Source organism: Carassius carassius, chromosome 12 (genome assembly GCF_963082965.1).
Source record: "Carassius carassius chromosome 12, fCarCar2.1, whole genome shotgun sequence".
Classification (NCBI taxonomy): Eukaryota; Metazoa; Chordata; class Actinopteri; order Cypriniformes; family Cyprinidae; genus Carassius; species Carassius carassius.
In genome coordinates, this window is record NC_081766.1 from 33,346,621 (window position 1) to 33,366,656 (window position 20,036).

Below are 20,036 nucleotides of genomic sequence, written 5' to 3' on the forward strand. Positions count from 1 at the left end.
AATTCTTGAAAAACTGAATAAAATTAAGTTTGTTTAAAATATGAAAACTTCCATTTGAATTAAGGTTATTTTTCTAAGCCCATTTTCAGAATTTTGTTCTTGTTTTAATCATAAACTCTTGTCATTTTAAAAAATTGGATAAGTTTAGAATCTTTAGATATTTGATCTGAAAAACAAGACAAAATTATTATTATTATTATTATTTTTTGTGCAGTGTGATCAGAAGTACAGTAAAAGTTATTTGTATATTCTAGTGGTTGGAATCAGAGCTATTAGAGTCTTTTTTTGCACAATTTTAACATTCCTCAGTTTATTCCTTACATTTTCTTCAATTGCTCTAAAAAAAAAAAAAAGTCTCAAATTTACCTTCATAAAACCCACAGAACCCCTGTGAGATTTTGAAGCTGAAAGACTGAAATCCTTGTAAAATGTCCTCCAATTATCTTTGATTTATTGACAACTTCAAAAAGTGCATATGCATCGGTCTTCATAACTGCATGAAGCTAAAGTGAGTTCGAGTGTCGCAAGGATAAAATGAGAAAAATCCATCTCCGTTTTCTGAATACATATTTAAAATGAAATGTCCTTCACAAACCTAACGGTGAAGGTTGATGTCGGCAGTGCATTTTGTCCTATGCATCAAACCTTACAGAAACCTTACAGGCCAGAGGCCAGCCGCTCTTCAGACGGCCCAAACGACACTCAATCAGTGCATGTCCATAATGAGTTGACGAGCAGTGAGAACAGCGCTGTGAACACTACTTGTGTCTCAGCAGATGCTTGTAATTGCAGGGGAATCTCTGGAGTAATCATGGGTTAAGTGTCCTGTCATTACTGCGTGTCATTCAAGGGCTCTGAGGTAATGAGATCCTCTCACACTCTCTACAGAAAACACGTCACCCGTCTGGGACTCCAGTGCACGAGCCTTTACAAGGAAAGATAAAGTTGTAATTATTATTATTATTATAAATAGTTTAAACTTTCAGTGTTGTTTTGTAGGCTTTATTATCATTTACATCCAGCTGACATTTAAAAAATGTAAGTTGAAATTAAAAAAGGGATGAATTTCTTTGTAAACTGCAAAAACCATCCTTACATAAATTAATGTTGCAATTTACATGAGAATGGCTTAAACAAACAGTCCTCACAGATGTTTTATTCATGAAATTGGAAACTTTTAAATACTGAACGGAAGAATGTGTTTGAATGTTTAAAAAATTATAAACATAATCAAGACCATAGGATTTTTTTCAACTGGGGGTCACGAGAGGGGTCAGTCTTATGTTGTGCTTTTGGTCATACTATATTTTAAGGTCAAAATCTTGCTATTAACTACAACTTTTGTCTGAATAAACTCCTTATATGATGCTTATTAGTTGTAAGTAAGGTACAGTAGTTGTTAAGTGTATGTATTTAGTAGGATTAGGGAGTAGATGGTCATGTAGAATAAATGCTTTAATCACTAATAAACATGCAATATATTAGTATTAAAAGGCATGCTAATAAGCAACTAAAAGTGAGAACGTCTTAAATATACACTTTTTCATAAATATATGCAAATATATTATAATATGCATAAATTACTACAATTTTAAATTATTGCAGGCTAACACTAATTTAAGAAATTGTAACAAATGTAACTATTTGTATAAGGATGCAAACGCTGAACAGCTGCTGGAAAAGGAAAATGTTATGTGCCATATCATGCTTCTCAATAATAATAAGAGAGAAAACAAGCAACCTTTTAAACATATGTTCTTACGTCAATCACACATCGTGAAGGTCACTGGTTTACTCTCTCCTAGTTATCAATCAACATGCTCATTATAAAATAATGAAGAAAAAAATTAAGACAAATGAAAAAATGTCAGTTAAATTAAATTTCGACATTCGTCACAGCTACAAAACATATTAATGATAATAAACAAGGTTGATCAGAAGCGCCGCTGCTTCTGTGTCTTGCAGTCGTTTAAATGATTTTTTAAAGTTTAATTACAGAGTTAAACATCTCGCTTGCAATATCAATTGCGTGTTGCAAAAAAAACTAGGATTTTTGATTTTCTACTATTTTTATACTAATCACAAATAGTGGCAATGACTGCACCTCTATATTGCAGTACATTATTAACAGTAACAGTATGCAATAATAACACCGAGTGTTAATTTTAATTCAAAATATTAAATAGATGCCACCTTAATTAAATGATTGTTTTCTTCATTTTCATTGAAAATAAATGCATTTCTGATGTAATTTGAAAAGGTAGAAATAAGTTCACCATTAGGCAGATTCGAACCTGGGTTGATCGCGCCAAATGACACGTTGGTGGGCGGAGCTAGTTTAAGTAGCCTCTGTGAACAAGGTTCGCTCGCTTCAGGTTTCTTTGTTGCTGTTACTGATTTTTATAAAGTAAACATAAAACTGTTAGTAATATTTCAAGATGAGCACTTACTGGACTGAAGGAGCGGAGGTTTGCTTGATTATCCAGACGTCGTTTTGTTTTTGTTCATCGTTGTATTGCATTGCATCATATGTTTGGATCATTTAAATCTCATCTTTCTAAGATTGGAGATATAGAGTGCCAACTAATATTTATATCATTTTATGTAAGTATCTGCTATAATGTTGCAAAGATCTCATCGATTTACATTTCAGGCATCACAATTTCATAATTTCTTGGTCTTATAAACATCAGCATGTGCACCAAATTGCATGGTTTTGCTCAGCTTGGCGTCTCCTTTCTTCTTCTCACTGTATCTGACTATATGAACCATAAAAGTACGACACAAGATATGAAAGACATGCTGTATGCAGAAACCTTTATTTTATATTGTGTCTGAGGTTTTCAGTAAATTATTCCTTTTTTCTGATTATCATTTCATATGTCAGACTTTATGAGGTTTAAATCCTCTTTTGAACCCAGAAGCCCTGCAGTCACCTTGGGTTTCTTTCACTGAATTGTATCCTGGTTAAGGCCAATGCAAATGAAATGTAAACCAATGAGAGCATCCCATTTTCTAGAGTCTCTCTGTAATCCACAAGCCACTTCCAGTCCAGTAATGTTTTTGACAGTCTGACAGTTAGATCTCGTTACAGATAGGGTTGCATACATTATTGATCCCCAACAGGACATTTAATATAACAATCAAGTGGGTTGGTGTGAGAAACCCAGTGGACTCTTATGTCCAGAGTATGAAGGCAGAGAAACTTGATCTTTAGAGACCTTTAGAAACGGTTTGGCAATGCAAAAGTTTTAACAGAACTGTATAGGAATGTTTACAATCCCAGTGATCCCGAATGAAACATAAGGTGACATAAACACACACAGCACGGAGCGCACTACAGTGTTTCATTTCCCATTATAGCTGTGTCACAAGTCTCGTTCACTTCTCTTTCCTCCAGTGTATTCTGTGTGCCGGATCCTTTTATTTCCCAGGGAAAGCCAAGGAAACGTATCAAGCGCCTGTCATTTCTCTTTTTTCCGTGGTTACAGGCCATTGTGGACACGGTTGACAACCTCCTGAGGCCAGAAGCCCTTAAATCCTGGGAGGACATGAATTCCACGGAGCAAACGCATGCTGCCACTATGTTACTGGATACCCTGGAGGAAGGAGCCTTTGTCCTTGCAGACAACCTGATCGAGCCCGCAGTCGTCAGAGTGCCTGCCGACAACATCAGTAAGTGCTTTCATCGGAGATGGAAACTTTTCGTTCGAGCCACGTGTCTGACTTGACGCTTAATGACTGATGGGAGTTTTTTTTAGGAGTGATGTTTGCTTATGAAAACCTAAGCGGAAGGAGACAGAATTGGCAGGAATGCTCGGACGAGGTGGAAAGGTCATTACACATAAACTGGCTGACCTGGCATTAACCGATGCCAAAATAATACAAATAGTTGACCCAAAAATGAACATCCAAGATCAGGATGAGTTTGTTTCTGCGTCAGATTTGGAGAAATGTAGCATTGCATCAGTGTCTCATCAATGGATGCTCTGCAGTGAATGGGTGCCGTCAGAATGAGAGTCCAAACAGCTGATAAAAACATCACAATAATCCACAGCACTCCAATCCATCAGTTAAAATCTGGAGAAGACAAAAGATGAAACACATCCAGCGTTAAGACTTACATTTTTAACTCGCTACATTATATTGATTTCTCCGGTGAAAAAGTGGTCTGGTCACCTCCGTGAAGTTGGCACCCCATAAAAAGAAATAATATCTCAAACACAAACCACTACAAACATTCGTTTCTGCGGCACAAATCAGCACAAACGAATGGCATAATTTTGGTGATTATTTCTTTTTATGGGGTGCCATCTTCACGGAGGCGGTCTGGTCTGAATCAGGTGAGAAATCTGCACAAATCAAGCACAGTTTAAACAGTCCAAAACTCCAGGATATTTCACTGGAGAAGCATTATTATATCATTATTATAGATTTTTTTAGCCAGAAGTGACAGTTTAGTGTTATAATGTTGGAGTTTTAATATATTTCTACAAATCTGTAAAGAAATCAAAGAAACAAACGTATTGTGTCAGTGTTTGTGCTGTATGTACACCAGTCTTGCACTGCAATTTTTTTTTCTTTGTTGTAAGTTTTTGTAGCTTCTTGTCTCTTTTCTCCATAATAACGCATTAGAATGAACATCTGAAGCACGAAGAGTAACAAATATTTTTTTTAAATATAATCAGTAAAGGAAGCCAATTAAATTGATCAAAAGTGTCAGCAAAGACTTTCTGAAGATCACGTGACACTGAAGACTGAAGAAATGATGCTGAAAATTCAGCTGCGCATCACAGGAAGAAATTGCATTTTAAAATATACTAAAATACTAAACAGTTCTTTTAAATGGCAATAATATTTCACAATATTTCTGTTTTTACAGAATTTATAATGCAGCCTTGGTGAGCAGAAGAGACTTCAAAAATAAAATCTTACCAACTCTAAACTTTTTATGCAGTAGTGTACATTAATAAAGAAAATATTTGAAATATACCTTGTCAACTTGAATGTTATTTTCATCCACTAAAATAAGGTGCTATTTGAGTTCAACTGAAGTATTGACTAAACGACTAAAGACAGCTTTGAGAAATATCTTTGGAACTGGCCTGAGATCTTAATTAAATCTTTTGATTTTATTGTTACACTTCTTTGTCATGTATAATAAACTACAACATGGTTATTTTGATTTTCGATGTATTATTGCACCCTCCTGTGGATCGTTGATTTAAAAATCTGTTCACTGATCCTATCACCTTTGGGCATTTGAAAATATTTAATTTTATATTTATTTATTTATAAGCTTGTTGACAGCCTTGCTACATTGACAATGTGCTAAAGGAACGTTTGGCAAAAATGGATGTAGTGTTTTGTAGATTGCTGCACATGAAGGTTATAGTGGGTTTACTGAATGTAATGTTCATCAGATGTGTTAAAATAACTGAGCGAGGTCCTAGTGAATGTTTTTGTGGGCAGTTTGACTTGCCTTTAGGTTACAACGGTGCTTTAAGTGAGAGTAACCAACAAAACAGTAACTGTTTTGCTGCCACACATGTTTGTCTGTGCTGATAGTCCATGGAAAGAGAAGAAAAGACCATACAACGCTAGCGGCGTTTCGCGGCAGATTCGATCTGGGATCGAGGAATCATTGGGCTGATTGCTATTTACAGCCACAGATATGAGAATCTCCCAGACATTTGAGCCGCTGATGGCTGAACGAATGAAATTTTAATATCACCAGCAGATTTCCAGCTGCAGATATTTTTCAGACAGAGTGCCAGTAGGAGTTTACATTTCTAAACAATCCTTGTGCCATTAATTTAATAATCCAGAGGGATTTTTGTGTGCATGAGGAGTCCAACAACAGACGGTATGATTTCACCATCATTGAGTCCGTCTGGGAATAAAACAGAAGACGCTGATACAGTCTAAATCCATGAGAAGTGTTGCAACGTCTCCAAGACACTTGTAGAAGTCCACCTGCTACAGCACAGCAGTGTGAACCGTGTGAACACATGTTGGATGTACATAAACGTGTAGAACTTCTAAAGGAGACTGTTGTGAGCAAGTTGAGTTTAAATAGATACATTTTTATTATTATTTTCAAAATAACAAAAATGGTTGATTGTGAAACAGAAGGCAGTTTTCGATTTTAAATCACCAACAAATAGAACGACTGCATAAGTGAAAACCATTTATAAAGGAAGTGCTTATTGGCATCGGGAGCGGAATCCATAGCGTAATCGTGAATGTGATGAATTAGGCACAGCTGTCGTCTCGAGTGCATGTAAATAGGTGGATATTGTTCTGTTCTGTAATATTTCATGAATGCATTCATCACTGTGAAAGTGCTGAAACCAAATAGACTTCGCTCTGGTCTCAGCATGTGGCGACTTTAACCATTGAGAGGGTGAGAGACTCCAGCCCAGGCCCCAGCCAGTGGAATTTATTAGTAATGTGATCTGATTCATGTAAGTCAGCTTTGTGCGCTCATCTGTCATTTCACTGTTACTGCAGGCTTGTTCCTCTTAACCTGGGCTCGGTGCTTCTTCACTCCCTTTGTCTTTTTTTGTTCTTGTTCTCAGACTTATTGTTTGAGGGTCTGTGAGGGAATAGTTTGCACAGTATGTAGTTGTAATTTTAGGGGATTTTAAAATAATAATAATTAAAAAAAGGTTTCTTTGATTATCTTTTGACTCCTTCCAAACTCACAAGACTTCCTCTGTCAGCAAAAGAGGATTTCCCGCTTATGTTTACGTGTCAAAATCTGCAGAGGGATAGTTAAATGTAACAAAGCATGAAAAAATTATAATAATTTAACTTTGTTAGTTGCCTTAATATTTTAAACAACTTTAACACTTTACAGCAAGGTTCATTAGTTAATATTAATTAATACATTAACTGCTAACAATGAAAAAGTGTTGTTTCAGCTCATAAAGAATCCTAACAATAATAAAATACATTATAACTTATTTGTGGTTAACTTTTATGAGTATGATGATTTATAACATGCAATAAACATCATGTTAAATCCACTTAATTTATAATGTATTATAAGTCTCATATCTTGGCATTATTTAAGATCTACAGTATCTTACTGATATTACAATAAATATAGTTAAAATCAAATGTGCCTTATTACACATTCATCTGATCTTATGGGTGTTAAAGAAAAATAATATTGTTGTTGTTGTTATTATTTATAAGTAGTCTTTTTCTGCTTTAAGTAATATGTTAACAATGGCAAGATATGAGACTTATAATACATTATAACTATGGGAAGTATAATCCATTGTGCGTTGTAAATCATCATCATATTAAAAGCTATAACCACAAAAAAAGTGAATATTATAATGCTGTTATGATTACTCATTACCCATAAGGTTTTTATAATACATTATGCATTCATTATAATGCATTAAGAATTCTCTTATAATGTATTATAAATATGGGCTTCATAGAAAGTGTTGTTTTACCATGAGAAGGTTGTCTTTTTAACAATTTTGTATATTTAAATCATGAATATGTGGATGCTGTTATAAATATCACTTTTTAAAGTCTTTATTTTGTTCCATTATTACCCCTTAGCAGATTTTGACCCCAAATACATTGAAAGCAAATAAGGATGCAGTCTTCAATCTATAGCTCTCAGATCTCATGCTTTCACGTCAAAAGAGAAACGAATGTCAGAAATCAACACTCAACGCGGCGTCTCAAGGAAAGGAAGTCTCATCTTTCAGTTAAAAGTGCCAATTTTAGTATAAGGTAATGAAGAAGCTTTCCTTTTTTTTTTTAATGGCACAAGTTAATTTTCTTGAGAACAGTGTTCATTGTTAAAGAGAAAACATTTTCTGCTTACATTAGACAATGCATTTTTTTGTTCTCCACCTCTCATTTGAAAATAATATGATGCGGGACAAATCCAGCTTTGCAGAGTTAGTTGGCCCGAGGTGCATTAGAAAACTTTGAAACCATCTTCTCGGTTCATTCTCTTTTATATGCACAATGTCTCGTTTTAATTAAATTACCTCACATTGGCTTAATGAAACAGTCCTTCATTTCCATCTGGCAGAAGAATGTGAGAACCTGAATGTGAGAAGCAATTTATGCAACTGCCATTGTCTCGTGTTTGGTTAAATAAAAATAAAAAAACATGGCACATATCTTTCCGCTTTCTTTCTTCATTCAGTGTTGGACGTGTACGTGTTGAGCACTGACGGCCAAATTCAGGACTTCAGGTTTCCACAGACCAGCAAAAGAGGAGTCACGATCCAGCTCTCAGCAAACATGGTCAAACTAAACAGTAAAAACGGTAAATAAAAGCGAGGTTATAGTCATTTAAAATGCTTTAATGGAAGAACTTCAGATGCTCAGTTAATAAAGTGCTGATCTGTAGGACATAATGAAGGCATAAACACTCTGCACAAGTACATAGTCAGTGCATTGCAAGCTTTACATACATTACATGCTTTCTTGTATTGCTGTAGCTGTAACAAATGTGAGTCCTCAAGGGCAACACTGAATATTCTTCCACATGTTGTTACTCTGGTTGCTAGCAAAACATGCTTGTAAGATCTCAAGTGCACAGCAGTGTTCCCTTCAATCTGTTGCTCCACTTAACCTGAAAAAGAAAGTTCAAAATAAGAAAAATATGTCACAGATGTTTTATTATGACCCTAAGGTCATTTAAAGATATTTTTCTATCAAAATCCAGCAAGTACTAATGGTCTTCTCCTATCGTTTATCCTTACTCAAGGTGTTGCCAAGTTGGTTTTTGTCCTTTATAAGCACTTGGGGCATTTTCTTAGTACGGAGAACGCCACAGTGAGGCTGATGGGAGAGGACGGAGTCAGAAACCACAGCCTGACTGTCAACTCACACATCCTCTCCGCCTCCATCAACAAAGAATCCAGCCGCGTGTTCGTGTCCGAACCACTCATCTTCACTCTCGCACATCTGGACGTAAGAACTTAAATGCTTACTTAAAGATTCATTTTTTTGGTATTTTATTTTTAGATATTTTGAATACTGTGTTGTGAAAAAGTGTTTGTCCCCCTCTTGATTTCTTCTGTTTGTCTGTATATCTCATACTAAATAGTTTCAGAAATGAAAACACAATCTAACATAAATCAAAGGCAGCCTGAGTGAGCATAAAATACAGTTTTTAAATGATGATGTTATTTATTAAAGCATCTATGAATGCTATGAAACTGCATTCATATTGGGGTTAAGTTGGACTAGACTAGGCCTGAAACTTTTCAATTGCATGACGTTGGTTAAAAGGTTTGTTACATTTTCAGACGTTTAATTTAGTCTTAGTCATATGTCATTATTTTTTTATTATTATTTTATTTTATATTTAGTCATAAAGTAAAATATTGGATGAAATTAATCATTTTAAAATAGATGCTCTGGTAGAGGGATAAAAAAAACTTATATATTTTTTTCTCATTTTAATATATATTTTTTCAGGCAGTGTTTTGTCATAGAAAACAAAAGTCGTTAACAAATATATTTTTCATATTTTTCATTAACAAAATTAACACTACTTCAAGGGTCTTATCCAGTAACGCACTGTCAAATGTACAGGTGTTTCTCAATGAATTAGAATGTCATGAAAATGTTCATTTCAGTAATTCAACTCAAATTGTGAAACTCTTGTATTAAATTCAATGCACACAGACTGAAGTAGTTTAAGTCCCTGGTTCTTTTAATTGTGATGATTCTGGTTCAAATTTAACAAAAACCCAGCAATTCATGATCTCAAAAAATTTGAATACTTCATTAGACCAATATATATATAAAAAAACATTTTAGTGAATAGTTGGCCTTCTGGAAAGTATGTTCATTTACTGTGCATGTACTCAATACTTGGTAGGGGTTCCTTTACTTTTAATTACTGCCTCAGTTCGGCGTGGCATGGAGGTGATCAGTTTGTTTCACTGCTGAAGTGGTATGGAAGCAGAGGTTTCTTTGACAGTGGCCTTCAGCTCATCTGCATTGTTTGGTCTCGTGTTTCTCATTTTGCTCTTGACAATAGCTCGTAGATTCTCTCTGGGGTTCAGGTTTGGAGAGTTTGCTGGCCAGTCAAGCACACCAACACCATGGTCATTTAACCAACTTTTGGTGCTTTTGGCAGTGTGGGCAGGTGCCAAATCCTGCTGGAAAATTAAATCAGCATCTTCAGAAAGCTGGTCAGCAGAAGGAAGCATGAAGTGCTCCAAGATTTCTTGGTAAACGGGTGCAGTGACTTTGGTTTTCAAAAAACACATTGGACCAACACCAGCAGATGACACTGCACCCCAAATCATCACAGACTGTGGAAACTTAACACTGGACTTCAAGCAACTTGAGCTATGAGCTTCTCCAACCTTCCTCCAGACTCGAGGACCTTGGTTTCCAAATGAAATACAAAACTTGCTCTCATCTGAAAAGAGGACTTTGGACCACTGGGCAACAGTCCAGTTCTTCTCATTAGCCCAGGTAAGACGCCTCAGGAGTGGCTTAACAAGAGGAATACGACAACTGTATCCAAATTCCTTGCCACATCTATGTGTGGTGGCTCTTGATGCCTTGACACCAGCCTCAGTCCATTCCTTGTGAAGTTCACTCAAATTCTTGAATCGATTTTGCTTGACAATCCTCATAAGGATGCGGTTCTCTCTGTTGGTTTTGCATATTTTTCTTCCACTCAACTTTCTGTTAACATGCTTGGATACAGCACTCTGTGAACAGCCAGCTTCTTTGGCAGTGAATGTTTGTGGCTTACCCTCCTTGTGAAGGGTGTCAATAATTGTCTTATGTACAACTGTCAGATCAGCAGTCTTCCCCATGATTGTGAACCAAACTGAGAGACCATTTTGAAGGCTCAGGAAACCTTTGCAGGTGTTTTAAGTTGATTACCTGATTGGCATGTCACCATATTCTAATTTGTTGAGAGAGTGAATTGGTGGGTTTTTGTTAAATGTAAGCCAAAATCATCACAATTAAAAGAACCAAAGACTTAAACTACTTTAGTCTGTGTGCATTGAATTTATTTAATACACAAGTTTCACAATTGGAGTTGAATTACTGAAATAATTGAACTTTTCCATGACATTCTAATTTATTGAGAAGAACCTGTAAAAGACATTCCAGAAATGCTGAGGAAGAAGGGGATTCAAATCGACAGTCTTTAAATTTAACTGGGCAATTACCTTTTCACATGAGTGGTAGGTGAATGACAACTTTTATGCTGCAATGAAAAAAAGTGTTTAATCAGATTGCCTTCGATTCATGTTGTATTTTGTTTGAAAATCTTAAACTATTTAGTATGACATACACAAAAACAGCAAATCATGTTTGGGCTAAATAATATTTTCACAGCACTGTATTTATATGAAACAGGCACTGAAAATGCAAGAGTAAGGGCGATGTATATGCTTCACATCTAATGAGAAGAAAGGTTAAAAAAATTCTTAAAGTTTCAATAGAATTCCTGGTACCTGGAATATATCTTGTTGTAACATAAAACATATGGCATCCTATTTTGAATAATCAAGGATTAAGTGGCTTCTGATTCTAGAATTGAGTTAAAATTAGAGCCTTGCTAAACAAAAGCAAAGAACATTCTTGTCAGTCATCCTTGATTATTAATAGAGATGGTTGATCAAGGAAAACATCATTCTTGGGTATAAAAGGTTTAAATCTCAAAACCTTGCAGATGTGACATTCAGGAAAAGAAAATGACATGTTTCTCCATTTATCAGACTGAGAACTACTTCAATCCAAACTGCTCATTTTGGAACTATTCTGAGACTAGCATGACGGGATACTGGTCGACACAAGGCTGCAAACTCCTCGCCACAAACAAGACTCACACCACTTGCTCCTGCAGTCACCTGACGAACTTTGCAATCCTGATGGTCCATCGAAATGCACACGCGGTGAGTATCAGAAGCTCCTAGACATCTGATAGAGGAAATTAACATGTATTTCAGTTTAGGGTTGCAAAGAAGCACAAAACATGTTAAATTTCGGCAACATTCCAGGATTTGGGGAAAAATTTCTGACATATTTGTAAAGTTTTAGGAAATTTACCGGAAACTTTCCATCTCTTTGTAGCCCTACCAGCTATTTTTCTGAGCCAATTTTCTGCTTTCTACATGCAGATACTGGATATATTGAGTCTATTGAGTTTCCAAAATATATTTTTCTTCTGCTGATACAGTAGAATACACTGGACATAATTTGTGTTCTTCACTGCAACTTATCTCTGCAAGAGTACAAATTAATATACTGCGCCACTTTCTTAATATAATTCTTAATCTGCTTTGATGAATGAATCTCTTGTCACTTGTAGGTTTCTGGGAACAATGCAATTATGTCAGTATGACATATCAGTAGTAATTGCCTGATAGCACCAAACATTATATGATATGATAGCATAGCAGTCATTTAAGATTTAATGAATGTGGAAATCATGGGTTTTGTTTTGCAACTAACATGGTCTTGGTCTCCAAACTTATTTGTGGACAGATAAATAACCATTATGACAACAGGATCATATTTTCTGCCTGCATATAACATATTACATATAAATTGTTTTATTGTCTTGTTAAATTTGGAATATCGAAAAATGATTCCCTTCCTACTAAAGCTTTTTTTTCTTTATATAATATAATCATGATACACACGATTTGCTGTGCTCCTGAAATAAAATCTTTAATGGAAGTTCTGTACTTAATAGAGTGTTAAAGTTGTGTTGTTAGTAAGGTAGAGAAATGGAAGCCATTGATTTGCCGAATGGAAATCAAGCCAAGTAAATATCACATATATATCACAATCCAACCGATAATGGAACCAGTGCCTACATTGCTGGATGTGCCAATTAAAAGCCTTGGATGCTAGTCTGATGTAAACCTACACAACACGCAAGTACAACAAATAAGGGAGGATATAATCACTGGCCTCGGGCATGTCAACAGTACTGCTCTAATAGGAAAGAAAGGGCAACAGACCAAATTGGAAGTTGGCCAATTACATTGTTCGCAGTCGCCCTTTCACAGGTCAGCAAGCTAGAGTGTTTGATTAGCTCACATATGAGAAGTTGCTCGAATTACCAAGATATGTCATCAGGCTAGGACTGTATGGAAACAGGGTTCTTTCACTCACAATTACGACCCTTATTGAGGAATACAAAAATGCTAAAGTTAGGTTAGACATGATACTCAAGCAGTCCTGCTCTATTCCTAGTAATGAAAGGAAATGCAATCCACCATCAACAGATGCAAAACCACCGTGTGGCATCGGGATCATGTACTGTAGGCAAGGTACAACATGGAGGAACGGCCTTTGGGCAAGGAACAAGCAAGCCCACCTTGTAAAATGCCAACACACCATGGTGAAGGAGTTTCACCAATCAAGAAGAAGTCTAGAATCGCTAAATCCATATCTCAAACCAAGCAAGACAGCTAGATGAGATGGGAGGGTATTGAGAAGAAAATAACTACCTTTGAAGACCTGTGGAAAATGGTGGAAGATAGAATGAGTTTTCTCATATGTGCCACAGATGAGGTTCTTCCTTTTCTCATAAACCTAAACTGGACTAAGCATAAAGAACAACAACCATTGCTATGCCACAGAATGCCTAGCTCCATTTCTAATATCTTTGCTTCGAGAGGGAGAGTAAAGGCGGTCGCACACCGACGAGAAGCGCCGCGTCGCGTCGCGCCACATGTAGGACAGCTCGAGGTATCGCACACCGGACGTGCTCATTCTGCTGGAGCTCAATATTGAATCAAGTTCTGAGCAGCAAGATGAAGATGAGTTTTAATTCATTTATTATTATTATTTTAAATATATTATTTTAATTGATCATTGATGAGTTTTGAACGTTAATTAATGAAAAGAATCTGTGTTATAATTTAGTCTAGATTATCACTAGCTACTAGATTGCCATTAATCAATTGTTTTGTATTATTATAAGCAATTTTCAACATTTCTAATGCTGTAGCTACTAATACTGATTTGTTTGCTCAATAAAAACAAAGAAGCTAAAAAAAATTATATAGGTATCCTTATATCTTAACGTTTCTAAGGACTGTCACTGAACATTTTACCTCAGATCGAAAATTAGACATTCTTACCTGAAAAACCGATGACAAACGCTATCTTCCTCCACGTTTATGACTTCCTCGTGTTGTCTTTGAATATTTGAATCTGGGTATTTCCCTATGTCCTTGATTAGTTTGTCGTCTTTTGCGGCCCGCTACTCCGCTATTTAAATGACCTGAAGTGTGTTGTGATGGTTGTGACCTTGTAAATCCACTAGGTGGCTGCCATTGAGACCGAATGTAATCACGACAGGCAACTACTGTAATATTTTGCGTAGCCTATGTAAAATATGTCTCAAGAGAAAAATAAAAGATTAAAATGACTACGTTTATTATACATTTAACTATATAAGTTTACATTTTATTCAAGCTGTACAACTAATGTAGGTAGCCTAGTATTTTGCAGCAGTGGTATCTTGGTATAATGTATAAACAACGGTTTGAAACAAATATGATGTTATTTAATATAAAACTATGCAGATGGCGCTCTGTGGCGCGGCAGGAATTTGAACAGAGTTCTGAGTCGTAGCTGGGCGCCGCGGACAGACGCCGAATGGCACCGCCGGTGTGTGTACACTCATTGAGAATAATGTGTTCGAATTTTAAAGACGTGGCGCGACGCGGCGCTGCGCTTCTCATCCGGTGTGCGACCCCCTTAAGGATAAGCAGACACCTTGCTTCCTAAGGCTGGCCCACTGGATGCCAGCAGAGACTAGAAGTTGCACATTGACCTAGGCCAGAAACGTACATTTCCCATGGTACAGCAATATGTCTTCACTGTTTTTTAGGAGGACACTGTGGATGAGGTACATGATCGTGACATGCCAACCTCACAGCAGAAGCAGAGATTTCGGAGATGCAAAGGATCCATCCGCTACTCCACAGTAAAGTTCCTGAGGGTACTGAGAATAAGAGGACAGTCCAGCAGCCAGACAGTAAAGGCTTTCACAGAGCCCACGGAGCAAAGCAATCATTGAGGAAGGGAAGTCGTGGCCTAATGGTTAGAGAGTCGGACTCCCAATCGAAAGGTTGTGAGTTCGAGTCCCGGGCCGGCAGGAATTGTGGGTGGGGGGAGTGCATGTACAGTTCTCTCTCCACCTTCAATACCACGACTTAGGTGCCCTTGAGCAAGGCATCGAACCCCCAACTGCTCCCCGGGCGCCGCAGCATAAATGGCTGCCCACTGCTCCGGGTGTGTGTTCACAGTGTGTGTGTGTGTTCACTGCTCTGTGTGTGTGCACTTCGGATGGGTTAAATGCAGAGCACAAATTCTGAGTATGGGTCACCATACTTGGCTGAATGTCACTTCACTTTCATTTTCATTTCTATGGCCAAAAAGGAAGGACACCAACTGGACCAACCATTGACCATAAGACCATAAGAGACCAGGGTTGCATTTCTCAAAAGCATAGTGAGATCCATTGTTTGTACAGACCATTGGTGGCAATGGGTCTATGATCTACTTAGGCTTACAATGCTATTGGGAAATGCAGACTAAAAATGCAGAGTTAAACTAGGTGGATATTTGCAGTGTTGGTAATCTTTGCATCATGGCAGTCATGCACTCGGAGCAGTCATTGACTGTGGCTGAAAAGTAAGGACCACCTGGACCGACAATTGACCACCATAAGAAACCAAAACGTGGCAAGGAGGCACAAACCCAAACTTAAACAGCCCACTGCTTGTTAAACTAGTTGTTGCTCCTCACAGTGTTAATCTTTGCATCATGGCAGCCTTGGACTCAGAGAAACAGCTAAACATCAAGAAACACTGATTAACTAGATATCAAGAATGACTGGCTATAGGACACACATCAGTCTGAAGAGACTGTGGTGGGCCTTCCTCGTGCGAGGGTGTATTAGGAGTACTGAAAACACCCAAAGGATGCTGTGGGACACACCTGACGATGTGTTTCCTTTAACCTTCTGCCCAGCATCAGATCATTAATGTGTACAGCCTTTTCAGTAAATGTATCATTTTTTTTGTTGCTGCTGTTTTTTAGAAGATGTATAAACAGAACCTGTCAATGTTAAAATGTCTTTAATTTCTTTAAAAAATGCTCTGTATTGATGCTGTGTGTAAGCAAAGGCATAAGATAGATTATTGAAATGCTAGATAGTTAGGACATTCTGATTTAGTGATGAAGGGTCTGCTGTCAAACACTTGGTCTATACAAGACATGAGCTTCCATTTTAATCAATAGCTGTCTCATTTCAGTGTATTGACATTACAGATTAAATGGCATTTTGTTGCTAGTTATGCGAATGATTGAAAAGATTGCCACCGTATGTGTCCAGCAGATGTAGATCTTTTTTTTTTAGGTTAGAGTCAGTCTCTACACTTTAAAAAAATGCAATTTGCCAAGGATTAAATTCTGACAAGTGGCATATTCTAATCAAGTAATTGTTTTGTTTTATTTTTTCCAAGGGTGTGGGAAGCGTTCACGAGCTCCTGCTGACAGTTATCACACGAATGGGCATCGGTGTTTCGCTTGTCTGCCTTGCCATTAGCATCTTCACCTTCTGCTTCTTCCGCGGCCTCCAGAGTGATCGAAACACCATCCACAAGAACCTCTGCATCAATCTCTTCATCGCAGAGCTTCTGTTTCTTGTGGGCATCAACATGACCGACCCTCCGGTGGGTGAATGTTTTTGTAGTACGTGTGATTCTGCTAAGCACTCTTGGGTTGGGGTCAGGGTTGATGGGCTGGTGTAAAAAGGGCTTATTTCAACCCTAGTAAACTGCTTTTATTTTTAGGCATCAACCCATAGGCAGGTTTGTTTGATTGTTTTTGTTATTTTATTACTGTTAAGTTATTTATGGGCATCTTTGGTTCCATGAAGAATTTTTAACATCCATGGAATCTTTCCCTTGGACAAAAGGTTCTTTAGAGTGGAAAAAAAATTCTTAATATTAATAAAATGTTATTCACATTAAGTAAAATGGTTATTTTAAGAAATGTTCTTTGGTTCTTTGAAAATGGTTATTCTATGACATCGCTGTGAAAACCCCCTTTTGGGACAATAAATTTTAGTTTAGGGTTTAGGATTGCCTAGCCCTTTTTTTAGAGGTTTTTGATGATTGATGATAATGTTTTGACTCAAATAGTTTTTGGTGAATACATTTGTTATAAACAAAGCTGTTCTGATAAAAACAGCTTCGATGACTAAACTCCTCTAATTTCTTTCCCCTCAGATTGTGTGCTCTGTGATTGCTGGAGTTCTGCATTTCTTCTTTCTTTCTGCATTTGCCTGGATGTGTTTGGAGGCCGTTCAATTGTTCCTCATGCTTGTGGAGGTCTTTGAGAGTGAATTCTCCAGACGAAAATACTATTACGCATCTGGCTACATGTTCCCTTGTGTGGTGGTTGGCATTTCGGCAGCCATTGACTATAAGAGCTATGGGACGAGGAAAGCGTGAGTTGATTGTTTGATTGTTGTTTTATTGAAAACTTGAGAATATTTTTAACCTACATTAGTACTAGTTTTTGTTATGGTACCAAAATGGTATTGAATGTGAAAATAAAATAAAATGTATCATCATAATGCTTTGGCCATACCTTCCAATTTGACTTCCAAAAATCTCTGATCATGTCATGTTAGCTGACTTTAAGGGAGCCTCCAAGGCTTTAATGTGATTGGTTTATGAGGCTCGCATTATTCTATAATTGACCGTTAATGCTTTCTCCGATGCTAGATCTCTCCATATAATAATATCTCTAATTAAAGTTCCAAAATGTGGTTATCGCTGTCAAACCTCACAAAATTGATGGCAGTCTGAGTGTCTTCTTTCCATTAGACAAAAGAATTATTTATGGCACTGTTTCCCAAAACTCTGGATGGAGGCACACCAACAGTACATATTTTCAAACTCTTCCTAATGAAATACACCTGATTCAACTCATTAGTGTAGGACCTGAAATTAATGGGTTAGAAAATGGAGACATCCGAAATGTGGTGTGCCTAAGGAAACAGGGTTGGGAAACGCTGATTTAGGGAGTTCGTTCCCTCCAATGAAAGTGGTTGTCACTCTCGAAACTTTGCAGCATGTTCATGGTTTTAAGTAATTTCCTCTGTGATGGTAATTTCTCTCTTTTTTTCCTCTTTCCAGCTGTTGGTTGAGGGTTGATAATCATTTTATTTGGAGTTTCATTGGCCCTGTAACGTTCATCATTTTGGTAAGTTTTGCTAATTTTCCATGATTACCTTTATTTAGGTGTACGCACAGTAATGTAGTACTTTCTGCTGGCCAGTGATGAGAGATTTATTTCACACGATTGCCATGTTTTCGTGGTGTTGTGGTTCTTTGCTATGTGTTGAATTGTGAGATATGCTTCGCAGTGTCCCTAGTTTCTTGAAGTATTTGACAGTACTCAACCGAAGACTTTTAATGTTTTTTAAAGAATTATCTTCTGCTCACCAAGCCTGCATTCATTTAATTAATAAACAGAACAAACGATGGTAATGTCTTTGAAGAGAATATAAAACAAAAAACATTAAAAATCGTACTGTTCAAAAACTTTTGGCTGGTAATGTCATGTGTCAGAAATATATGCTGTCTTCCCATTGGTTGATAATTCGTGCTGTTTTATTTTGATTGGTCATTAATGTATAGGCTACTGTGTTCCAATTGGTCAGTTTTCAGCAGATGTTTTTGTACCCTTCACCTGACCGGTGTCTTTGAGCTCTGTAAGCAGTACCTTTGACCTCATGGCTTGATCTCATATGCATCTTCATCTGTTAGACCTTATATAGACAGACCTTTCAAAATCATGTCCATTCAATTGAATTTGCCACACATGGACTGGAATCAAAGGGTAAAAACAGCATGAACCAGAGAAATGAAATTCACCTGAGCTAAACTTCAAGTAAACTTTAGTAAAAGTAAAGTTGTTGCCTTTTAATTAATTTAGAAAGTCACCACAAATCTGGTGTAGGCCTACCACAAATCACAACTCGGGACTATAGAGTACAGCTATGGATATATGAAGCTGTAACTATACTGATTTGACTTATGGCATCACCGTAGGCATGATTTTTCTTGGTGAGAATGTCTTTTTCACTATGAAAAGTATAAAAAAAATGATTTTCTAAAATTAAAGGCCTTTAAATGCAGAGATATTGAAGTGTGCAGTCAGATCTGTGTATTTTATACATGCACATACATTAGAACAAGAAACCGTTGCACCTAATGCATCCATGTTCCTCCTGTCTCGCAGAGATCACGTTCTGTAACCAGAATTTAACACAAATGGGTGGATTACATATCTAGATCACATTATACCCCAAATAGCAAAGCTAAAAACCTTTGTGTAGGACCATTTCTTTCTTTATTTATTTTAATATGAGATGGCTTTTTCCTTCAAAGTCTCATTATCATAATGCTTGGCACTTTATCGCAAAATATCTTGTGTGACATTTTCATGACGATTAAGCAGATCCTCCCCTGTGCCCTTCAACATGAAATACTGAAATATACTTCAGCTGGCTCAGTCAGCCAGCAGGGTAACATGTTGTGTCTGAACACAAGCTGGTTGATATTAAACTTGTGCTTGTGGCTCTATTTTGGGGAATGGAAGGGTGAGATAGAGATGGAGGAGGGCCTGAGCCAAATAGGGTCCAGAGATGTGGAAAACAATGTTTTTCACTATATACAGAAAATTTATTTGGACTTTTATCTCATTCATAATCAGAATAATTGTTAACGGTACACCATGGTGCTATAGCAATACCAAGAGAACAATGACTTAGATTTCCAAGGAATGCATGAACTGATAAAATTTCTACGTTGTACGTATTTTTCATATTTTCATGTGATTATGAGTTGCACCTGGTCAAAATTGCATTGTTGAGTGAAAAAAAAAACCCACTGATAAATCACATGCGTCGTATAGTCATATTGTATAGAATACAAGGATTAAGAATATGAGTATAAAATAAACAAATT

At 36.8% G+C, this 20,036-nt stretch overlaps 1 protein-coding gene across 3 annotated transcripts in view; it reads left to right on the forward strand.

The window, feature by feature from the left end:
- The window catches only part of LOC132155297 (adhesion G protein-coupled receptor L2-like), a 176,205-nt gene that overhangs the window by 90,289 nt on the left and 65,880 nt on the right, over positions 1 to 20,036 (forward strand). For all 3 annotated transcript variants that reach the window (XM_059564175.1, XM_059564176.1, XM_059564177.1), the window contains exons 9-15: positions 3,492 to 3,675; positions 8,186 to 8,308; positions 8,753 to 8,958; positions 11,745 to 11,921; positions 16,518 to 16,727; positions 17,286 to 17,506; positions 18,201 to 18,267. In XM_059564175.1, the coding sequence (XP_059420158.1) occupies positions 3,492 to 3,675; positions 8,186 to 8,308; positions 8,753 to 8,958; positions 11,745 to 11,921; positions 16,518 to 16,727; positions 17,286 to 17,506; positions 18,201 to 18,267 (1,188 nt within the window). The remainder of the gene's footprint in view (positions 1 to 3,491; positions 3,676 to 8,185; positions 8,309 to 8,752; positions 8,959 to 11,744; positions 11,922 to 16,517; positions 16,728 to 17,285; positions 17,507 to 18,200; positions 18,268 to 20,036) is intronic.